Here is a 21,585-nt window from a genome sequence, read left to right on the forward strand (position 1 = left end):
TCACCACACTTGGTGGTGGCATGATTTTGGCTGAGGCCAAAATCCCTCTACCTCTCTGCATTGCCTGCTGCCGTCCTCATTTCCACACTAAACCCAAATTTAAAAATGACTCTTGCATATTTTCTGCTTCCACCTTAAAAATTAATTCCAGAATTTAATTTAAATCATGAAATTAAAATTGACAACATGCATAATGATTATTTTCCACAATATGGGGGCAAGAGAGCAGCCCTCTTCCCAAAGCTGGGATGGCTGGAGGAGGTGGGTGGGGAACAATGACTTGTGGTGCCAGCTAGGTCACAAACCACCACCCTTGTTAGTAAAAGATTGCCAAATCCTGGCTTAGAGAGCACATAATAGCATGCAGAGATACATGTGCATTCTGAGTTAGTGTGGCAAGTTTGGAGCCTCTTGATAGCCTGTATGTCAGGACTGTGGTCAGGAATATGGGAAATAGTTGAATAACCCTGTCTTGTTGCAGAAGAGCTGGTTAAACTTTTAGTGTAAAAAGATTTTCCTTAATTGGATAAAAAAACATTTTAAAGAAAAAAATAGAGCTGTTCTTTAAAAAACTAAAGGCATTACAAACAGTTTCCATTCACCAAAGTTCTTTTTTTGGGGGATTTTGGTAAAGAAAACCAATTTGCTAAATTTTTTATATAAATGTCAATGTTAACTGGCTACATTTCAAATCTTGTGGTATAATTTGGGGTGATAAAGCCCAAGTGGTTCCCAGCCTTTCTCACTGACTTTTTAAAAATTATCTGATAAATGGTTGCTTATAGGTAGGGGAATAAATCTATGGGTAGTACCCACATGGGACATGTTGCAGGTCTACCTCTAGGAAAATGTCTCATGCCAGGTGTCCAGAATAATCCTAACGAATAAAAAGTGGTGCATTTTGCTGCTGCAGTCATTCCAGGGAACACCAGCCCTGTTGGCAGCCTACTGGCTGCAGAGAGTAGGACCTTTTCCACCCAAAGTGCAGAAGCCAGGAAACTACAAGTTCAAGTCTTCTCTTTCAAGGACTTCTGTTAACAGTACTGGGCACACCACTATCCCTGTTATTCACCAAGGCAATTATCATTCCAGAACCTTACAAAAAATGCAACTGAGGCTGCACAAAGTTACTTTAAATAGAATTGGGAACAGAAACTCAAATCTCTGAAATGAAGGAACCAAGTATTACCAACTCAGCAGTTCTGCCTCTGGAAATAAGTTGGTCCATTCTTCTTGACACCACTTCTATAATCACTACTCAACCTTTCCTTCCAGAGCCAGGAAAGTTCCTAATACTGTCATGCTGTCTACTGCTTCTAGCGAATAGATGTGCAGTCTACTTGCAAAGAATATTAGCTGAAGTGATGACAAGCTGGGGTGGATTTTGAAAATGCCACATCTAAACTCTGAAGGTGACTCATGTGAGAGTCAGTGGCTGCATACAGAAATTTAGGCAGTCTGCTGGGGAGGCACTCTAACTATGGTGCTCTACGCTAAGTGCCATGAGTTAGGGTGCCTTTGAACCCAACAGGCATTTGCCTGTTGAGTGGAGGGGGCTTGGAGCCTACTTTCATTGGCCCAGGCCAGCAGGCAGGGGCATACTCCAGCAGCCTTCCAGGAGGCTGCCAGACAGCTCCTCTCGCCAGCCCAGGCTTCCTTGCCAGCTGGCAACTGGCAGCAGTGGCTAGGGGGGAAGGGGGGAAATGAAGCCCTCCCACCTTGCAGGCCCAGCCCAGCTACCCCGATGGGGTTTTAGGGGGAGCCAGGCCAGGCCTGTGAGGCAGGGTGGGCTCCATTCCTCTGCCCCTCAGCTCTGGATGTGGCAGCCATGGCTGCCACTGTCAAGACATTCATGCAAGGGGTGGGGAAGAGAGCCCCCCCCTGAAATGCAGGCCTGGCTCTGCTCCCTCTAAGACCCCAGCAGGAGTAGCTGGGGTCGGGGAGGGCTCCCTTTCCTGCCCCCTGACAGTGCAGGGAAGAGACAGAGGTTTTCTCTTTGCTCTCTGTGACAGCCCCAGGGATGGGGCTGGGCCAGTGCTCACCTGAGCAAACACCCACTCAGCCCCACAAAGCTGCATGGGAATCACCTGAAATTAACCCATGCAAGGCACCTGTACACAGGTTCCCTAAGGTGCTCTACCCTAGAGCGCTCCTATCTAATACTACATCAGACGAAGTTACATTTTCACATGATCAGCCATTTTAAAAACATTCTACAGCCATGAACGTTTGTTGGGTTATGGCTACAGAGCACTTCTGGGGGCTTCTTTGCACAAAAAATGGAATTTCTGTGCACACCCAGTATGTCTCTGCACAAATGGAATTTCTTCATTGCCAGTCATTTAAGGTTTTTGTTTGAAACTAGATTTTTTGCTCTCCCTCAAACTGACTGAAAAAGTCAGGTCTGACTGAAAATAGGTAGGCAAGTGGCCAGCTAGAAAGGTTCTTAGAAGTCATGGCTGGAAGAATCCATAGTGGAAGCTAGGGTTTCTTATGTAGCAGAAACAATTTGCAACCAGTGACAAATGGCCCATTACAGATCATAGAGAAACAGTGGTGGGTTTGCCTATCAGGTGGACCTGGGAAATATTCTTTGTAGTGACTGGGGAAAATGCAGGAATTTCTGTAATTAAGAATGTAGCCTGGGCCCAGGGTCACCTGGATTCTGTCCTGGTCTGCCACAGGCTCCCTCTGGGATTTTGTCAAGTCACTTAACATCAACATTTTAGAAGATGGCCTTTACTTTTGGCCTTAGTCTCCCTATGCCTCATTCCCACTGTGTAAAATGGAGGCCCTGATGCCTCCCTACCTCACAGAAAGGCCATATCTATATATTCAGTCATGTTTGGGAGATGAAGAAAACACTGGGGGATGGAAAGCTTACATCTTTCTCAGATGGGAGAAGCGTGGGGAATCTAGAGGTGTGTTGAGAAAATTCTAGTAGCAGGAGAAGTGTTGAAGCCATGGTGGGGATATTGGTAAGTGGGGAGATCCTTGTTGTCTGCTGTGCATGGGGGATCAAAGGCTGGTGAGACCAGGGAAGTGTAAGAACATTAGAAGTGCCATACTGAGTCAGACCAGTGGTCCATCTAGCCCAGTATCCTGCCTCTGACAGTGGCAGAAATGGATGCTAGAGGGAGTGGATTGAACTGGACAGAACTAGAGTGATCTGTCCCTTATCCATTACCCTCCCTGGAATCCACCATTACAGATTTAGCATGAGCATTTCTAGACTCCGTAACAACCGAGACTGGGGTCCAGGATTCCAGAAGGAATTAGCATCGTTCTGAGCTTACCTTAATGGTATCTGAATAAGGATTTTTGTAAGTGGTACCTATGAAGATATAAAAGGCAGCTCCCTGAAGTCATTCTAAAACAAAAGGGGTGGTACTGCCAAAGACTGAGTTTTGGATGCATTCAGAGCCTACCTTGCAGTCTGAGCATATTTTTCCTGACACTGAGAATCACCTGACCAGAAACCAAGACTCTTATCAGCAGAGCACAAAAGGTTGTGCCTTCCTTACTTAGGACCACTGTAAAATTCACATTTGTGTATCTTGTTGCAGACCTGTTCTTTTTCAGCATGGTGAAGCCCAGCCAAGGACTAAGAACTGTGTTTTGGACTTTTGAAAGCTCAGCCAGGGGACCTGTTCCTGCATGGCTTAGGGATCTGTGACTCTTACTAATTTCAGTGGGAGTTCAGATGGAACAAGGGAAGTAATATTGATCCCTAATATAGTGATGGCTCCAGGACATGTTTTTTTCTATGTATGGAGGGAAGCTATCATTTGGATATCTGAAATATCTTCTGTTCTGGTTGTGAGGTGTGTGGGGGGACCATTTTCACTAGGTGTTTTAGACCATACCCTTTCCACATCTTACAGACTGGTGTAAGCTTTGAGGTTCAAAGAAGTATCCCCAAGGGTTTCAAGTCAAACTGTACAACTCATTTTTTTTTTATCTTTAACCTATTTCAAATCAGAACCCTGGTCTCTAGAAAGGAAAATTTATATTATTTAATGAATGCACAATTTAGTCGCTGGCCTTGTTGCTTCACTGATGGAAATTTCTTGATTTCCATAACCATGAAATATGGGATAAATACCCACATGTGCCAGTAACACTGCGCGTCAGTGAGATGCTATTTAGTACAACCTATAGTGTGTTCTAAAGATGGAAATTACAAGTCCCACTATTGTGGAATAGCAGAACAACATGCTGAGACACTGGTAAAAGGGCTTTGTAGCCAACCTCCTCACCACCTGAACCCCCTGCATTTTCTAATGTATCCTTTGCAGTAATTAATTACCTCTCTTGTGGTTTCATTTCTTTCATACTGTTACTGGCAATCAGGTAGATAAAGGGAAAAAAATTGTTGGTGCCCTGTGGTATTAAAAGTGAAGGGTTTTCACACTGTCAGGGTAATGAATCCTGCAAGGGTTTGAAGCGCCTGGGCTTGGGGGAATCTTTGTGTCATGTGTCTGGGAATGACAACCCCCAGTGGTTAATTACTGCCACGGATGAGAGCTGAGCTGGTAGCAAAATGAGATAAGTTCATTATGAGTTAAATTTGAAGTTAATTGGATTCAAATTTTCACCCATTAGTATACAAAGATACACCTAGAAATGCTCTTTTTTCCTCTATTTTATTAAAAAAGGGTAAACTCATGAAAAATGCTGCTAAACTTAGTCCTTGGTTATTTTGTCATGGTTTGGATACAAAAATTATCTTTCACAGAAAATGTTTTATTCCTTTTCACAAACCAACCTGAGGCATTTTCTTTGGGAGCTAGAGCGTTTGTGAAAATGTGAATGTAAGTTACGGTGTCGGTTCAGAAGAGGAAATATTGCTGGTCTTTATCACAGCTGGTTACAAAACGGAAATTTTCCAGGGGAAAAAGTTTTGGACAAAGTGTTTTTGTTTGAAATTTTTTGACAAACAAATTCAGCTTTTGTTCAGTATGAACATACGATTGCTTCTCAGCAAACATGATGAATCTGGACAAATCAAACTCATGAGGTTCATGAATTACCTGGAAAAGCAAACTGGATTCAATAAAGCGACAGGCTTGCTGAACTCAAATCAGGTAATAGATATAATTAAAATTGGATTGACTACTGTATTTATTTTCCTTCTGACATACAACTTGTGGGCATGAAATTGGTTTTGTGATATTTGTGTACAGTTCCTACCTTAGTGGGAGCTTTACTATGCAATTGGGACTGCTAAGCACTCCTTCAGTAAAAATTGTTTCTATTGTTAGTGATTAATATTAAGTATGATGCTATTTAAGAGTTGTAGGAGCTATGTGTCGTGATTGCATATTGGTATATATCATTGATTCAAAATGATATAAATCATCACTGACCCTATAACTGAAACTGGCTTGTGATTGAATGAATATTTTTTGCATGTATGAGCCATATTCCTGAGAAATTAGTCATCATCTTGTTATATATGTTTAAATTTATATTTATTCATGCAATGAAGGAGCCATTTCAAAGTTCACATATGCAGCATAAGCTTTGCTATATTATACTGTGGTCCTATCAGCACTGCTGTTCTGGGCTTGTGCTTGAGTGTAACATCTCTGAGGAGCTCATAATCACTGCAAGAATTGTAGTTGGTGAGTCAGTAGGTGACTGACTTAGCTGCTGATTCTGTGTATGCTTAACAAATCAAGATGCTAACAACTTGTAGGACTGCTAGCTGTGGTGTCCTGGTATATTCTGTTATACCCTGCCTAGCTACATTTCCTCTGCAGCTTATATATGAACAGCACTTCTCATTTCCTCTTAAACAGTCAAGCTATTAAGCAGTCAGCACACTTCATCCCAGAGGTTGCTACATTTCAATGGGCAGGCAAGGGGTTTCTTTTATAGTTCATACAGCATGCATCCATTTGCACAAGGCTCTGGATGAGAAGCACTATATTAATAATATTATGTTGTCTTCTTTTCTGGCACTTTTTAATCCAGCAAACTCAAAGCAGTTTATCAGGGGAGACAAATAGGATTGTCCCTCTTGGAGAGATGGGGAAACCAGGGCTACAGAAATGAAATGAGCTGGCCGAGGTCTCACAAGTAGTCTGTAGCTGGATCCAGAACAGAACCTTGACTTCCTGATTCCCATCTCATGGCTTCTCCATGTATAATGCTTGTAAAACATTTGAACACCTGCCTTTTATATACACACATGTTGGTCATTGTTTCAAAGGCAGGTTTACTTAACTTTGAAGGGACTCTAGTACACTGCACAGCACTGCAGGAAGAAGATGGAGAAAGATATGAATAATCCTTTACTTAAGTTGCTTCATACAGTTGCTCTGTCTGTAACATTTTTTAAATCATCATCTCCGTGTATCAATGTTAAATTAACCTGGAGGAGGGGGGAGGTCATGGGTACTAGTGACTCTTACTCCTTTGTCAGAGGCTAAACAATACCGGCAATATGATATACCTGAACCTGAAGTCTCCGCTGCTTAAGCAACTTCAAGTATAAGTAGTACAGAACACTACAGCATGTCTCCTTAACAATGCAAGCAATCACAAGCACATCAAATCTGCTCTCTGCTTGAGTCACATGCAAGGTTTTAGAGATTTTATATCCAAAACACTACTAAAACCTAGGGCCTACGATATCTAGGAGATTGCCTAGAGCCCATGCCTATGGTCTACATGGTCTACAACTCAGTTGCTGGGGCTCAGCAGAGCACACTATAATAAGGCTGTGTGTAAAAGAAACAGATTCCTTAGGGACCAGTCTGAGGCTGGGGTAGGAAAGAGTGGTGCTGAGTACGTGGGGGCTTGAGAGCCCTGGCCTCCCTCAGGAAGAGGGTTGTTATCTGAAATGTGTAAAATGTTCCACATCTTAGGTTCCCCCTGGCGAACACAAAAGTTGGCACCAGGTCAGGAACTAAGGATCATCACAAACCTTTCATTGCAAGAGCACAGCACTTCTTCCCCAACCCCTGCCGCCTTCTCTAACATAACTACAGTGCAACCTACATATGGAAAAAACACAAAGAAACCAAAAAAACCAAACTAGTCCTACTGAGCCAACACGCTCAACTGCACATATTCTTCCCCTCGGGAAGAGAGTAAACAATGCAGGACAGATGTTAGTCATGTTGCACAGAGCACTCAGGGAAGGTGCCCTGATGCAGTGGTGAGGAGCGTGCTATAGGACAGGAACCTAGACAAAACGGAAGAACCATGAAGCAATAAAGTTTCCTTGGGACTATTAAAAAAAACCCTGAACCCAGCCCTGTAGCAGTTCTTACAATGCTACATGCTTTTATGAAGATTCAGCCATAAAGAGAATTTAGGAAGGCTTGCCCCCAGGACCGTTTCCTTTGCCAGGAAGGCTGAAAACAGCTCGTTGTCTGCAAAATGTAAACAGGTATTTGTCAGCTAATCAATTATATGGAGCACTCAGCATTAACAGTAGACAATAGTCCTGTTTCCAGTAGAGAAGAGTGAGCTGTATATGTTCCCTCTGTCACTGACAGTGACATACAGTCAGCCCTGTTTGTGCTGACATGAGGTCATCTTTTCTTCCCCAGTGTGGTTGGGGAGCAGAGAGAACTGTCTGCTGGTGTTTTAAACTGTGATATCACAAACTCCACAGGCTCCTACAATCTGTTTTACATTCCTTTGTTATCAGATTCTTGAGCTGATAGAGATGGACCCGAAGTGCTCTGATTCCTTTGTTCTGTTCTTCTCTACTCACTAGTTTTAGATTTTAATGAAAAAGAAATGCTAGCACTTGAAGCTAACAGCTGTCCTCTGCTTACAGTCCATGGGCAATCGCTGGTCGCCAATTGATAATAACGCTGAAGTGAAGCCCATTTGTTTTCCTTAATCTAGTGAAAACTTTTCAGAACAGGGCAGATTTTTTCTTTTAAAAAACCCACCCTTCTAATTGGAACCCATGTTGTAAGTGCTTGTCCCTAGGGAAAGAATGTCCCTGGATTTAATGGACTGGCCTGGCAGACTGGAGGTTCAGGTCCCATCTCTCCTGCAGGTAGCTTGCATGATTCTAAGGGGCAGATTTATAAAGACATTTAGGCCTCCACATACATCTTTAGGTACCTAAATATCTTTAAAAACTCTGATACAGATCCCCCAAGGTGTTTTGGAATGGGAGTTAGGCATCTATACATCTTGAAAATCAGGGGCGCTAGGCATCAGCTGGCATGCTGCAAAAGATATTTTCCTCAGTTACCCTGCCTACTTGAACTGTAAACTCTTTGGGGCAGGGAATTTTTCTTACTATATATGTTTGTTAATGCCTGGCACAATGACAAGTAGTTTCACTGTCATCAGTGCAAACCAGGATACAGGAAAGTGCTTATTCAGGATGCATCTGAAACCTGACAGAGAGGGTTAGGTGGAGTTGAAGCCCCTGGGACCTGCTTCTTTATTCTCTTCTGTATCAGTGGAATTAAGTATTTTATTTAGAAGTGGACTGCAGGTGTCCAGATGAAGAGGAAAAGCAGATACTTATTCTATCTCATTTTGGAGGAAAATCAATAGAGAACTGGATGCCACAGTATTTAGTACTAGATGCTAGATGTATACATCCAACCTAAAGACCACTGATTTTAATAACCTGAAAACCAGCATGATTTTAAGAGGCACTGACCACCTGTAGCTCCCATTGACCCCAGCAGGACCACCACCCAGTTGATCCATCCACCTTATCCAGGTAGTTAAATCCTGGGGTGGTGAGGAGCTGCAGAAAGATCTCATAAAGCCCAGTGACTGGGGAAAAAATGGCAGATGAACTTTTGCATTGACAAGTTCAAGGTAATGCACATGGGAAAAATAATCTTAACTATACTTACACAGTGCTGGGGTTGTGAACTAGCTGTTATGACTCAGGAAAGAGACCTTGGAGTTATTGTAAACTGTTCTTTAAAATATGAACTCAGTGTGAAACAGTGATCAGAAAAGCCAATAAAATGTTGTGCATCATTAAGGAGGAATTGAAAATGAAACAGAAAACATCATCATGCCACTATATAAATCCATGTTGTGTCCACATGTTGAATTCCATGTGCAGGAAGTCATTTTTTCGAAGGACTCTGGAAGTGCATACATATTTAACTTCTAGAACTTGTTGCCACAGGAGGTTGTAGATGCAGCTAATATAACCAGGTTCAAAAAATGGAGGACTCGTCCTTTAATAGGCATTAAATACAACAGGCAGGGATGAAGCCTCTGACACCCCTAAAACAACAGTGGTGCAAGTCAGGAAGGGTATGATAGGGAATGGCCCACCCTAGGTATGCATTATTCTCACACACTCTGCTTATAGTGTCTACTACTGACAGTCTCAGAGACAGGATACTGTATGAGATGAACCATTGATCTGACCCAGTAAGGCACTTATGTTCTTATGCTTTTGGTGGCACCACGTGAACAGCTGGGCTTCCAGAGCAGAAACTGTGCCCTGGGAAGGCACTTGCTGCTTAGTGGACTGTGGCAGTCAGCAGAAGGCAGCAGTAGAGCAAAGCTGTTGGCAGAAAGGAGGGCAGGATAGCCACTGGGGACTTAAGGGTGCAGACTCTACTGAAGTCAACTTTATAGCGTGCCTGTGAAGCCAAAGAGGCCGTGCGAGACAACTCAGGATGAAACCTGCCCTAATAAATGAGCCAAATGGGAAAGACACTCCAGATTACAGTATTAGAGGTATTTTCTTCTGCTGCAAACACCTAATTGGTCTCTATGTACAAAATGAATCACTAAGCAGCTTTTGGAGGAGCTTGCTCTCTTATTTTGTTCTAGGGCTCCATTGTGGAAACCCTTTGCACCTAACACTTCTTTGAGTGTTTTATTAGAAAATTGACTTTATTTCAGCAGTCATCATGGACCCTCCATATTACAGATAGATAGGTTTACTTACAGTCCCTTTTTGCTTTTATTGTCTTACTCCAAATGTTCAGTGTCCTCAAGCCATAAAGGAATCTGATACGCCTAAAGGGTGTTGGGGGCAGGAAATGTTTTAACGAAATTTTCACATTTCACTTACTCATTTTAAGCAGCTTCAATGTTACCTTGTTCTATTGTATACTGTTTCCTTACAGAACTATGCTAAAAATAAAGCAGACCCTTTCAAATATGAAAATATGAAACAGGGTCAGAGAAAACACAAGGTGATGGTAGACTTTTTCCTTTGAGATTGCACAAGGTGGTATTTTATGAATCCTCATTATTTATTTTTTTCTAATTTTATACCTTGTTTATTTCAAATCATGTTTTGGTCGCAAGTGAAACTCTGGTCGGCGGTCTCATTGTAATCCTTAGCAGATGTTTGTCAACTTGACAGGAGCATCAGTTTTTCCTGTCTGACAACCTGCTAAAATAAATGTTGAGAAGGAAGTAGCAAAGGGGTGTTGATGGGATGTGAAACACATGGCGTCCTCTCAAATCAGTCCCTCCCCCTTCCCTGCTTTTCTACAGAGTGTGTATAGTACCCACAGATTCACACCACTGCACATCTCCTGAACCCATGGAGGATTAATTGATGCGTATGGGTTGTCTGGTATTGAGAGCTAATCCTTCTTCAGGAAAGTCAGGTGAAGGCTTGTAGGAAGTGTTGGTCAGAAATAAACTATTCCTCAGTTAAAACAAATGCTTCCCTTCCTGGGGGGGTTGTGGTTTTACCAGTATGAACTGTGTGCAGTATCTCTATCTCACCTCTGTATCACTTAGACCTTCAGAAGAGATAGTCAGTCAACACATTAGCAACATGGCAGGCAGTTACTAACAGCACATGCCTAGCTGGAAGGTCATTTCTGATTGGTGGGTTGATTTAAAGCCTAACCTTGCAGAGGGCTCAAAAGCACGATGCACGTCTGAATGGAATAATACATTATCATTACTGTGATAACATGTTATCTGGAGGGATTCTTGCATTTTTGGCACCAATAGAGGCATCAAAACAAATGCCAAGCAATAGGAAACCTTTCTGTTTTGGATAAAATCCTTGTTAGTATGTAGTTTAATGTCTGGGGAGAATCACAGATCCAGCAGATATAGCTAGATCTGGGTGAATCCAGTATCTACAAGAAACTTACAGGTCACATTATATGAGGCAAGTTGTGTGGGAAGTAGGGAAACCTATTAATCAAAGAAGGAGGGAAAGTTTTGATCTGAAATAATGATTTACTGTCTGAAATTATTTATTAGGCTGTATGGTGTCATTTAAAACTGCAGGAGAAATTAATTATTTAGACCCTTAAATACTTTTTGGAGTGTGCCTGTACAATACACATGCTGTAAGGAAATGGCTCAGTGTATCTGATAGAGTTGTAATAGAGTACAGAAAACAATGGAACTTAAGTTAAAAGGCAGCTGCAAATATACCTCTTCAGTAGTCACTGTGGGTGTTACTAGATACAGATTCTTTTTATGTCATAGGATATTTACCTTGAGATCCCTGACTCAAGTCATGTGACTAGAACAGACTACATAACTGATTTTTCATTCCTTGGGCAGCTCCACAAAAAAAAAAATTATGAAAGTTTAGTTTCAGGTTGATTATGAATGAAAATAATTCAGCAAATTGGAAAGAAAAAATGGTTTGGGGTTCTCACCCCAAAATCAAATGTTCCATCGAATGTTCCATTTGATTTTTGAGCTTTCTAAGATATTGTAATTGCCATTGAAATTTAAAACCAAAACATTATTGCAAATCTGAAATAACAAATATTTCATTTTGAATATGTCAGAACAAAACATTTAGATTTTTAAAAACTTTTTTGTGCTTACTTTCTGACTGAAGCTTCTTTACCAAACTATGAAGGAACCCATAAAAAGTTGTAATTGATCCAAATCAGTGAAAAAATATTCTCCCCCACCCCCCAAATTTCCCCAAGATGTGACTGGATCCTGGGTATAAACCTTCAGTTTTTGGTGGGACTTCAGAATCTTGTTTCTGCCTCCTCAGTGTTATCATGTCAGATCTGAGCAAGATCCGGTCTGCTTCGGTCTGCTGAGTGAGATCCAGTCTGCTACCCTAGAGGAGTTTCAAGGAAAATTCAAGGAGGTGCTGGAAATGCTTTTTGGTAATGGTGAGCACGTCTACACATGTGCCCAACTGTACAGTTGTTACTGCACAGTCATTTAGTATTTGCTAAAGCAGAGCCTGGCCAGCCACTGGAGCATGGTGCCCTGTGCGCTGCTGCCCTGTGTGCTGCACTGCTTTTATTTAGCAAGGGTTTTTCTGATACTGGGATTTCCAAATATGCAGTGCAGAGAAAAAAATCATGTGCACAGAGTGTATTTTGTGTCACCTCAGAAGCTTTTGAGGCACTGCAAAGTGCATGTGCATGCTTTTGTAGATGTGCCTAATGGTGCATACCACTACCACTTTAAAAGCAGCGGCCTTTTAGCCTTATTGGGCACATCCACATGAGCACACACTTGCGCTGTGTGGCACCTCAAAGGCTTTTGAGGTGCCACAAAATGTACCCCAGGAATCTAAGTTGGTGCAGTGCAGAGCCAAATACAAACTGTGGGAAAAACCTGGTATCAAAAATAAGTGCACCAAGAAAATGGTGTGGTGCACGTGGCAGCCGTGTGTACCACCTGAAACCAGAGGCTGGCCGGCCAGAGCCACACTCCAGCTTTCGGCCAGGATTCGCGTACCCAGATCGCTGCTGCTGCAGCTTCAGGAGTCCCCCAGGACTCCAAGGCTGCTGGGGCCAGCACCTGGTCCCTTACCTGACTCGGGGCAATTTGCCTTACACCAGAGCACACATACAGGGGCATTACCTGAGGACAGCTAGCAGTAGCACACATATGTGCCACTGCTATTTGTCCCTGGGGAAATGAACATGTGCACACATCTGGACATACCCATTGAGGTGTTTCTTTCCCTTCTCTGTTACCTTTCAGTACATTTTCATTTTTGGGATTTTTATCTAAAGGGCAATCAAGACGCCAAAAAAGGAAACAGAGATTCAAGGGACCAAAATGGAAATCACCTTCATAAAACTGCTGAAAAAACAACTCCACAGGCTCTTGACTGATTCATGGATTTTCCAGGGCCCAATGTAACCCTTGAATTGGATAGTCAGGCACAGCCCAGACACTCTGTAGAAGCTAGCCTGAGGAGTGCGGAGCTGGGCTAAAATAATATTTGGACAGCAACCAGCCAGACTCTCTGAGCAACATAGATGATCACAGCCTATGGTCTGTGGGAAGCAGTGGTTAGGAGGCCAATGGGGAGGCTGAGGCCATAGGAGAACGACATGTATGCAAGGGTGGCTGCACTGATCCTGTGCAGGTGGCAGCTGCAAGTGCTGGCCCTATCATACTGCCATTACCAATGGGTGCATCATCTGCACACACCACCCCATAAGTGTGATGCACCATAGAATACTGTGAGTAGCAGGAATCTGGGTTTTCTGTTCACCACAGAAAAATGCTGTAAAATATGGATTTTCTCATTGTCAGGAGAAAAACACAGATTTTCTCCTTTGAAGGAGAAAAGCATGGGAAACTCTGGTAGAGTTTCAGCCTGCAAGGGGCTAGGGAGAGCAGGAGGAATGTGATCAGGTAGGGGGCACCATGTGCATGTGTGCACACACATGCACATGGCAGCAAGGCAGCATGAGAACAGCTCCTTTAGCTCCCTGCAGGTAAGTCTGGGGAGTGGGGGGAAGATTGAGGCTCCCATAGTAAGGGAAGGAGGGAGTTGGGCAGGGCTGGGGCTGGGGACACTGCCCAGCCAGGACGGTGTGTGGGGCCTGGGGCTTCGGGCTGCTATACGTAGCTGCAGGGCCCGTGTGGGGAGCAGGACAGAGCAGCAGATGGCTAATTCAGGTTGCAGGGGGGCTTGTTCCCCGTCACTGTGTGCAATCCTGGGAGGAGGAGGAGTGGGGGGGGCACATGTCCCCCAGTTTTGTGTGTGGGGTGGGGGTGGATGCAGGTGGCGTACTGTGAGCTCGGGGTGGGTGGGAGGCTCAATGCTCCTGCTGAGAGCCCCATACCACGATGGCAGCAGGGAGCACAACTCCACGCTGGCACCCCCTCTGTTGCCAGGTGGGCAGGGGGTGCGTTACCCTGGTGGAGCAAGGCTCACAGCGGCAGAATCAAGTCTCCCAACCCTGTCCTGCCTTGCCGCTCTGGGTCTGATGTGCTGGGCCACAGGAAACCACTCTCCCCTCCCCTATGGGCTCTGCTCTGGTCATGCCACCCGTGGGGCAGGGGAGCTGGGTTCCACACTGCTCAGCTGCAGCAGCTGTCACCTCCCACAGGTGGCAGCTGGGGCTCAGGTGCTGCTGGGGGGGAGGAAGGGAGATGCGGACCTGGGTCCCTAGCTTCATAGCCCTGGCAGCAGGGGGCCCCTCCAGTAGGGCTGGGGTAGGGCAGAGGGCTTGGGGGGGGGAGTAAGGGGCACCAGCAGGGATGGGTGGCTGTGGGTCCTGAGTGAGGGACACTAGCAGGGCCAGGGGGCAGTGGGTGGGGAGTAAGGGCACCAGTGGGGCTGGGGGGCTGTGGCTTGGAAGTGAGGGGCAATGGCATGGAGCAGGGCACCAGCATATCAGGGCTGCTCAGCGTCACAGAGCAGTGAGGGGGACAGCTGCAGCTGGACCTGCCTCTTGGTGAGTGAAAGTGGCAGGGGGAGCTTGTGATTTTCCATGACAAAAAACCCCAGATCAAATGCCAATATTTATATGTATTTAGAATATTTTTATTATAGTGATTGTTGCACTGTAGGCTTCTAAATTGCTTAAAAATTTTAAATATATCAATAAAACATTGTGTTCAACAGATGCCTATATATATATAGTGGCATTTCATTTTACTTACAAAAAGAAAATGAAGATTTTGGGGTTTTAATCAGAGATTTTTATCAGAAAATTTGCAGTTTTTAAACAGAGAAAACCAGGATTCCAGGTGATTAGGTACCAGAAGCCTGGGCACATTCATATTCATACAGTGAAAGAGACATGGTACCTTTACAAGTGAACTCCATGTGCAGCTTTTCAATTAAATGATTTATGACATCCTTCACTACTCACCTTCTTGCCTGGAAGATATGATAGGGCAGAAGTGGGGTGGTATAAGTGGCATATTGGAGAGTAGGTGTAGGCCTGGGGACTCAGGAAGACTAAGTAAATCTGGTGGAGTCTAGAGGGAGGGTGTGTTAGTGTAACACACATGAACACAAGGGGAGCAGAAGACAGTGCAGGTCGTGTGCAGCCATATTGTTAGTGTACTAGGCTCTTGGTGAACTTTATCTTCCTCCCTCCTATATGCAATATGAATATACAGCAGTGGGACTCAGACCCGTTGGCTAACATGGCTGGCATTACTCCATGGTCACAGGGAAACAGGGCATGACATCCATGCAGGGTTTCTGTGGTTTGAGATGCCTTGCTTTGGAGCAGAAAGAACGCCTAATGAGAATTTGTTTATGAGAGTTGGGCCTTTTTAATGTCTTGTAAATTGGGCATCCAAGAATTCAGGCATGCAGGATTGCTCAGTACCACAGAAAATGTAGGCTCAAGCAACTTGCCCTGGCTGGACGTGACATCTGTGGAAGAGCCATTAATTGAGCTCAGAACTCCAGGCTTTAATTAAAAGGCTGTCTAATCTGAACTCTGAGCAGGGGAATCAGTGGACTATGGTCTTAAATTTTTGCAGCTAACTTTCTGAAAATGACTAGGCAACCACATATTTACAGTTTTCTGAGACATCTAGATATCTTTTTGAGAAACAGGTCAGCAGTCTCTCTCTGTTTTAGAAATGTTGAAGTAAATGCTAAACAAATAAAGGTATTGCTGCTAGTCTTGTGTTTCTCTCTTGCCTTAACATAGGAGGCATCCCTATAAACAATGGCTAGTAATGGTGTCACCCTTATATGTTATCGAAGTGCATAAGTTCCCCTGGAGAAGTACAAAATGGTGATGCAAGTCCTCATGTAAAATGTCTAATTCCCAAAACAATGTCTTGAATTCAGTGCTATATCAGCATGTGTTTTTGCCCTGGCAGTAGTTCCATCCTACACAGCCTAAGACACTGTTGCGACCACGGCAACCACTTTGCATCCTGTTATATTTTCCATACAGAAAAAAAGAAAAATTCCCTGAACTGAATTTGCAGGACCTCTGCAGACAGTCCTTGTGTGTTTAGACATGCTAAGTCCTAGGAAGAGTGCTTAGTAAGTGTTATTAAAATTGCTCTAGCTTTCCATTCTGAGTTTCAGCGAAACATGGGAAAAAGAAGGGAACATCTGAGTTAGATTGGTTGTCTTGCCTCTCTACAGAGCCATGAGCCTTCTTTCTCTGTCTCTCACTTTATCAGAGCTTTATGGCAGCTTACAAAGAAAGGAATTGTCTCTTCTCTTCCTGCCAAGCTAAAAATCCCACTTTGGTATTCACAGTACAGTGATGACAAATGCATGGCCTGTGTTCTGAGTGTTCAGGGAAATGTAAAAACATGTCTAGTTGTTGTGAATGCTCACATGGTGATTTGTTGGTCTGATTCTTCAGGTCGTGAATTGGCAAGCACAACCCTCCCAGGATACCCTCCTCACGTCCCCCCTGCCGGACAGGGCAGCTACTCTGCTCCAACGCTGACAGGAATGGTGCCTGGTGAGTTTTCAAAAAAAAAAAAAGCAGCATTTCAGAAGCAAAGCCAAGCGCTTTGCAATTGTTCTGCACTGATGCCAGCAAAAGACAGAATTGTATTGGTGAAAGGAGAAAATTAGATGTAAAGCAGGCCCAAAAAATAAACAAACATCCCTCCAGTGTGAACAATAATCTTATCTTTCAGCCATCAACTCAGGTGATTCAGACCAATTGGCTGAAAAAGGCTCGGGCCCCTCCTAGTAGGGCAGTCTGCTGTATTCTTCATAAGATGCTGTCAAACTTTTCTCTCTTTCACCACATGAATAATTTTAATCAATGTCTTTGTTATGAACATGTCATATGCATTTGTGCAACTGGACTGGGGTCAGCAACTGATGACCTTCAGGCCAACTCTACTTAACAAATTTTGGCATTTTGGTAGCAAAATGGTGGGAATTCAGTGGCAGGGCTATTTTGTGGTGGTTGATGGCATCTGGGTCTCACATTAGTAGCAGTTTGGTGGCATAGAGAAGCAGCTGTCGTTAGGTTGAGCATCAGTCCACTTGTGACTGAGCTGTATTATTTGGGCTCCTAAAGGGCTACAGACCCCAGGACTAGACTAGCTGCTGGGATTTGTCAGGCTGAAAATGCTCAAGTCATTACTTTTTAGCACTAAATCTTAACAGTTTGAGTGTCTTCGGTGAGTTACCAATTTTTTTCCTCCACGTTTTTCTTTTTGAACAATATTTCCACATTTTTGAGAGAAGACTAGCCTTGTGATGGAAGGGGTCAGGCACTAACTGGGAAATAGTGAGTGCCTTCAACTCCCTTGGAAGCCAATGGGAGCTGAGGATGCCAAGAATCTGACAAGGGGTGGGATTAAGCCATTATGTATGTAATGCATTTTACATTATTGCCATTATTAGTACCTTTTAACTATGAATTAATAAATGGTTAATTAATCACTTAATTTATGACCTTTGATACCATGGCGGTATCATATGCACTCCAGAAATATGGACAGTGACAGAGCTAGCCAGATAAATATGATATTAAAGAGTATTCATTTGTATTTGCTCCTGACTTAAATATGTAAAGGCAGATTCAGATGTTGATATAAAACAAAATTCTCTCTTTCACTTCGAAAGAACTATGCAAGTTTATACTACCCAAAGATTTTGCCCTTAGAATCTGTTACAGCTGAGTTAAATATTAAGGATATTGCTGTTTGCTAGAAAAGTGCTCTGCAGTATTGTGAGTGCAAAGCATTGAAAACGATCCTGTGATTTAAAAATCATGAGACTTTTAAAAATAATATTTTTGAGGTTCACTGTTTTGCCTTCTGCTATTTGCGCCTTTCTGGTTCTCTCTGGACATATTTTAAGCTTCTCTTCTCAGCCATAAAGATTGGAAAGCTACTTTAAAAAAAATGAAATTGAAATCCTGACAAAATCAAATGACTCCAGCAGCTAAGACTTTAAGAGGAATATTAGAAGACATGCAATAAAGCACAGATAGTAATGCCAGCTCTGTCCCTAGAGCACATCCAAATTCAGTGATCAGTTTTGAGTGTATTCAGGAACTTGTGTCCTAGTAATGCCATTAAGGAATTAGGAAAAGTTTATTAATTTTAGACATTAATCAGTTTTAGGAACTCACTGCATGAAATGGGTAATTGGCAATAATATAGGGTGCCTATACACAAGTGTGGAGGCTGCTCTGACACACTGGAATTCCAGTACATTGGAGCAGACTTGATTAATCAAATCTGCTGGAGCATGGCAATTGCCACGCTCCAGCAGCCTCCTGCGTCTCGTGTGCCAGCGTCCCCGTGCTTAAAAATGGTGGCTGGGGTGCCTGTACTAAAGCTCATTCAGTGAGCTTTAATTCAAGTGCCCCTGCTGCCAATTTAAAGTGCGGGGATGCTGATACAGGAGACATGGCAGTGCTTTAATTAAAATGACTCTTGGACCTTCTGAGTAAGGGATCCTACATTTTCAAAAGCACCGAGGGATTTGGAGAATCCAGCAGGGGTACTTTGAAGAGAACTGACTTTTAGAAAATGCTAAGCACCTGTGTGTTGAAAATCAGGCCCCTTTAACATGTCTGTAGCCTGGCATGCCAAAACTAAAAATCACAAGTCCATTTTTACAGTTCAGCTGATGATGTTTCAAAATGCTTCCAATACACACTCCAGGCATAGCCTTATTTTAGCAGTCCCAAATGTCTGCTAGAATATGCATAAGTAGATGAGTGGTCCATAGGTCAGTATGTTAGATTGGGACATGGGTTCAGTTCCCTGCCCTGCCAAAGGTTTCAGGTAATTCACTTACATGGGATTTAAAAGAGCTCCTAAGTACGTTAGACATGTAACTTCCATGGAAAGCACCAGTTCAGTTGGTTTTGAACATCCCTGTAGGTTTCTGTCTATACCTTGAGATGCCAAAAATACCTTTGCAAGGCTGTCTCTGTGCCTCAGTTTTTCTGTATGAAGACAATATCAGCAGGAGCAGAGAAGATAAAAGCAGTAAAAATTAGATACTAGTGTTACTTATCAATACCTAAGATAGAGAGGTATGGCAGAAGTTAAGACAGTATGGTATTTGGCAGAGTTTAGAAAGTGGAAATACAGTGCAAGTTCGGTGGTGTAGGCTCATTTGAGCTGATTTTCCTGTGTAATAGAATTTATTTTTAACTACACCTAGGCTTGTGTGACCCATTAGATTGAATAACTGCACTGTTCCTCTCACTGGTTCCTTTAATAACAACCTTCTGCTCCCATGAGGTTGAAGGTCAGCTGCAATTCTTTTAGGTACTTCTTCTCATTTAAGTGAGAATTTGCTAACTAGCATCCAAAATACCTTCTCAATCCTCACTTGTCTCTTGTCACTGGTAGGGCCAGTTTCAGAGGCATCTTTAGCATTGAGCACAGTCTTGTGCAATTTGCCTTTGGAGTAGCTGACAGATCAGCATGAATGCCATATGCACATCAGTGCTTGTGCTCTGATATGGCTGAATTATTGTCCTGAAATTTAGACAAGGGGAATGTTTCTTTTACCAATTCTCTGGGATTCACTCCTACACCTGCCACTTCCCTGTAATAATTTTCAGAGCATATGTTAAAAATGTGTTTATTTGATAAGACTTTAATTGTTAGCTATGAACAATTAACTAATTGTGTCAGTGAAATACTTAGAGACACAGGAGAAATATATACATGATAAGACATACATGATGTTTTGTTGCATGGTTGTTGTTGCTGACATTGCTTATGCTATTGTGAATAACCCAGTCCCCAGCTACAGAGTGTGTGCAGTATTCATCAAGGCTTCCTGGAATGCGTGTGCAGGAGGCTGGGGAAAAAAACACTCACCACTCTTGCTTTGCATGAGTGTTAAATATGAAAATTCATGGATAAGAATATTCATCACTGGTATTCCAAAAGGGGAAATGGGAGCTTTGTATATTCAGCTCCCTTTTTATTTTCTACTTGCGCCAGTCCTAGCTGTCTCCCTGTTTTTCCCCTCTCTCTGATATCTTAAGCCCTATTCTGAAGCCTCATAACTTCATCAGCACTGCGTTGCAGGTAGACCTGATCTTCCTGCTCTGTGCCACCACCCAGGAGAAACCCTCAGGACTCCTGCAACCCCTTTCCAACTTTCTCCTGTTTTTTTTCCACAATCTCCCTAGACTTCATTGTAGATCTGAAAGTCCGACTATCTACCACTATCTACCTTACATGGAGTATGCTGGCTCCAGGTGAGGGTGGTGTCACACATTCAATTTAACATATACTAAGTGCTGTAACAATGCAAGCGGATGCATGTTCAAGCACTTTAGCAGGTGGCAGGTGCCCTTGTGATGTTGCAAAGTTGTTCCCTTTCAGGCAAGGCATATTTTTTAACACGCTAACTTTAATGGGAGCTCTGTTGCTTATTAAGTATGTGTTAAATCTGGGTGGTATTAAAGTGCAAACACATTCTGAGCAGTCACCCAGTAACGTTTACTACAGTTTCTTAAATGCGCACCTCAGTGATTGTCAGTCCCAGCCATGGCACTGCACGATAATTCTGAACTGCCTCTGGTGCAGTCCTGGGGCTGGGAATGACAATCAGCTGATTATCAGTCCCAGCTTCCAGCATCACAAACAGGAGTCTTGAAGTGGCACCCAACTTTCAATTTGATCCTGGAGGAACCTGACAAGTGAAAGGTCCATGATCCTTCCCTCTGATACGTGTAGTTCTCCTCGTATCATTTGGAGGCTTGGTACAGCAGAGGGTCCCTGGCTGATGTCATGGATGGGTTGGGAATGTAGATTTCTCATATCATCTCTGTGGAGCAGTCTGATGACAGCTGAACATGTATTACTTAATATGATCTGAAGATACTCCTTGTACAAAAAGTCATAACTTTGCCATCATACAAGCACACTTAGCATGTATTTTGCTGATCAAACACACAGTTGCCAAGTTTTAAGTGCATTTAATACATGCTAAATGTAACATGCAGCATGGCCCTAGGCAACAACACTCCAATGATTTGCAGTTTTTGCAAGTAAGTGCATGGCACCATACTAACATATCCCAACTTTAATATATCAGAACATTTCAATCATTTGTGACTTGCACATGAATGTTTGACTAGGCCCTAGGAAATACTTTTTCCGAGACATCGATGTCACTCTAAGTCACCCACCTTCTTCTTCAAGGAGAAATTGTGGCCTTTAGCCCTCAACTTAGAATTTTATCTCCAGGGTGGCTCATAACCATCTAACTTCAGCTTGAGAATTTTTTAATTAATTGCTCCTGAAAAATAAAGTTCTTTACTCTGCTTATAAACCACAGAATGAGAGTCTGGCAGAATTTAGGTTTCTCAAAAGCACGCATATTCCTTTCAAGACATTAACAGCCCCTACACACCTATTTCTCCTATAACAAGGAGAAATGCAAAGTGCTGCATCTAGGGAGGAAAAATGTCCAACACACCTACAGCCTAG

At 43.1% G+C, this 21,585-nt stretch overlaps 1 protein-coding gene across 1 annotated transcript in view; it reads left to right on the forward strand.

Annotated features, from left to right (window-relative positions):
- Positions 1-21,585, forward strand: part of PAX5 (paired box 5) — a 266,844-nt gene that overhangs the window by 183,724 nt on the left and 61,535 nt on the right. The window contains exon 8 of the mRNA XM_019555429.1: positions 16,512-16,613. Coding sequence (XP_019410974.1) covers positions 16,512-16,613 — 102 coding nt within the window. The remainder of the gene's footprint in view (positions 1-16,511; positions 16,614-21,585) is intronic.

Source organism: Crocodylus porosus, unplaced genomic scaffold (genome assembly GCF_001723895.1).
Source record: "Crocodylus porosus isolate Cpor-Errol unplaced genomic scaffold, CroPor_comp1, whole genome shotgun sequence".
NCBI lineage: Eukaryota > Metazoa > Chordata > Crocodylia > Crocodylidae > Crocodylus > Crocodylus porosus.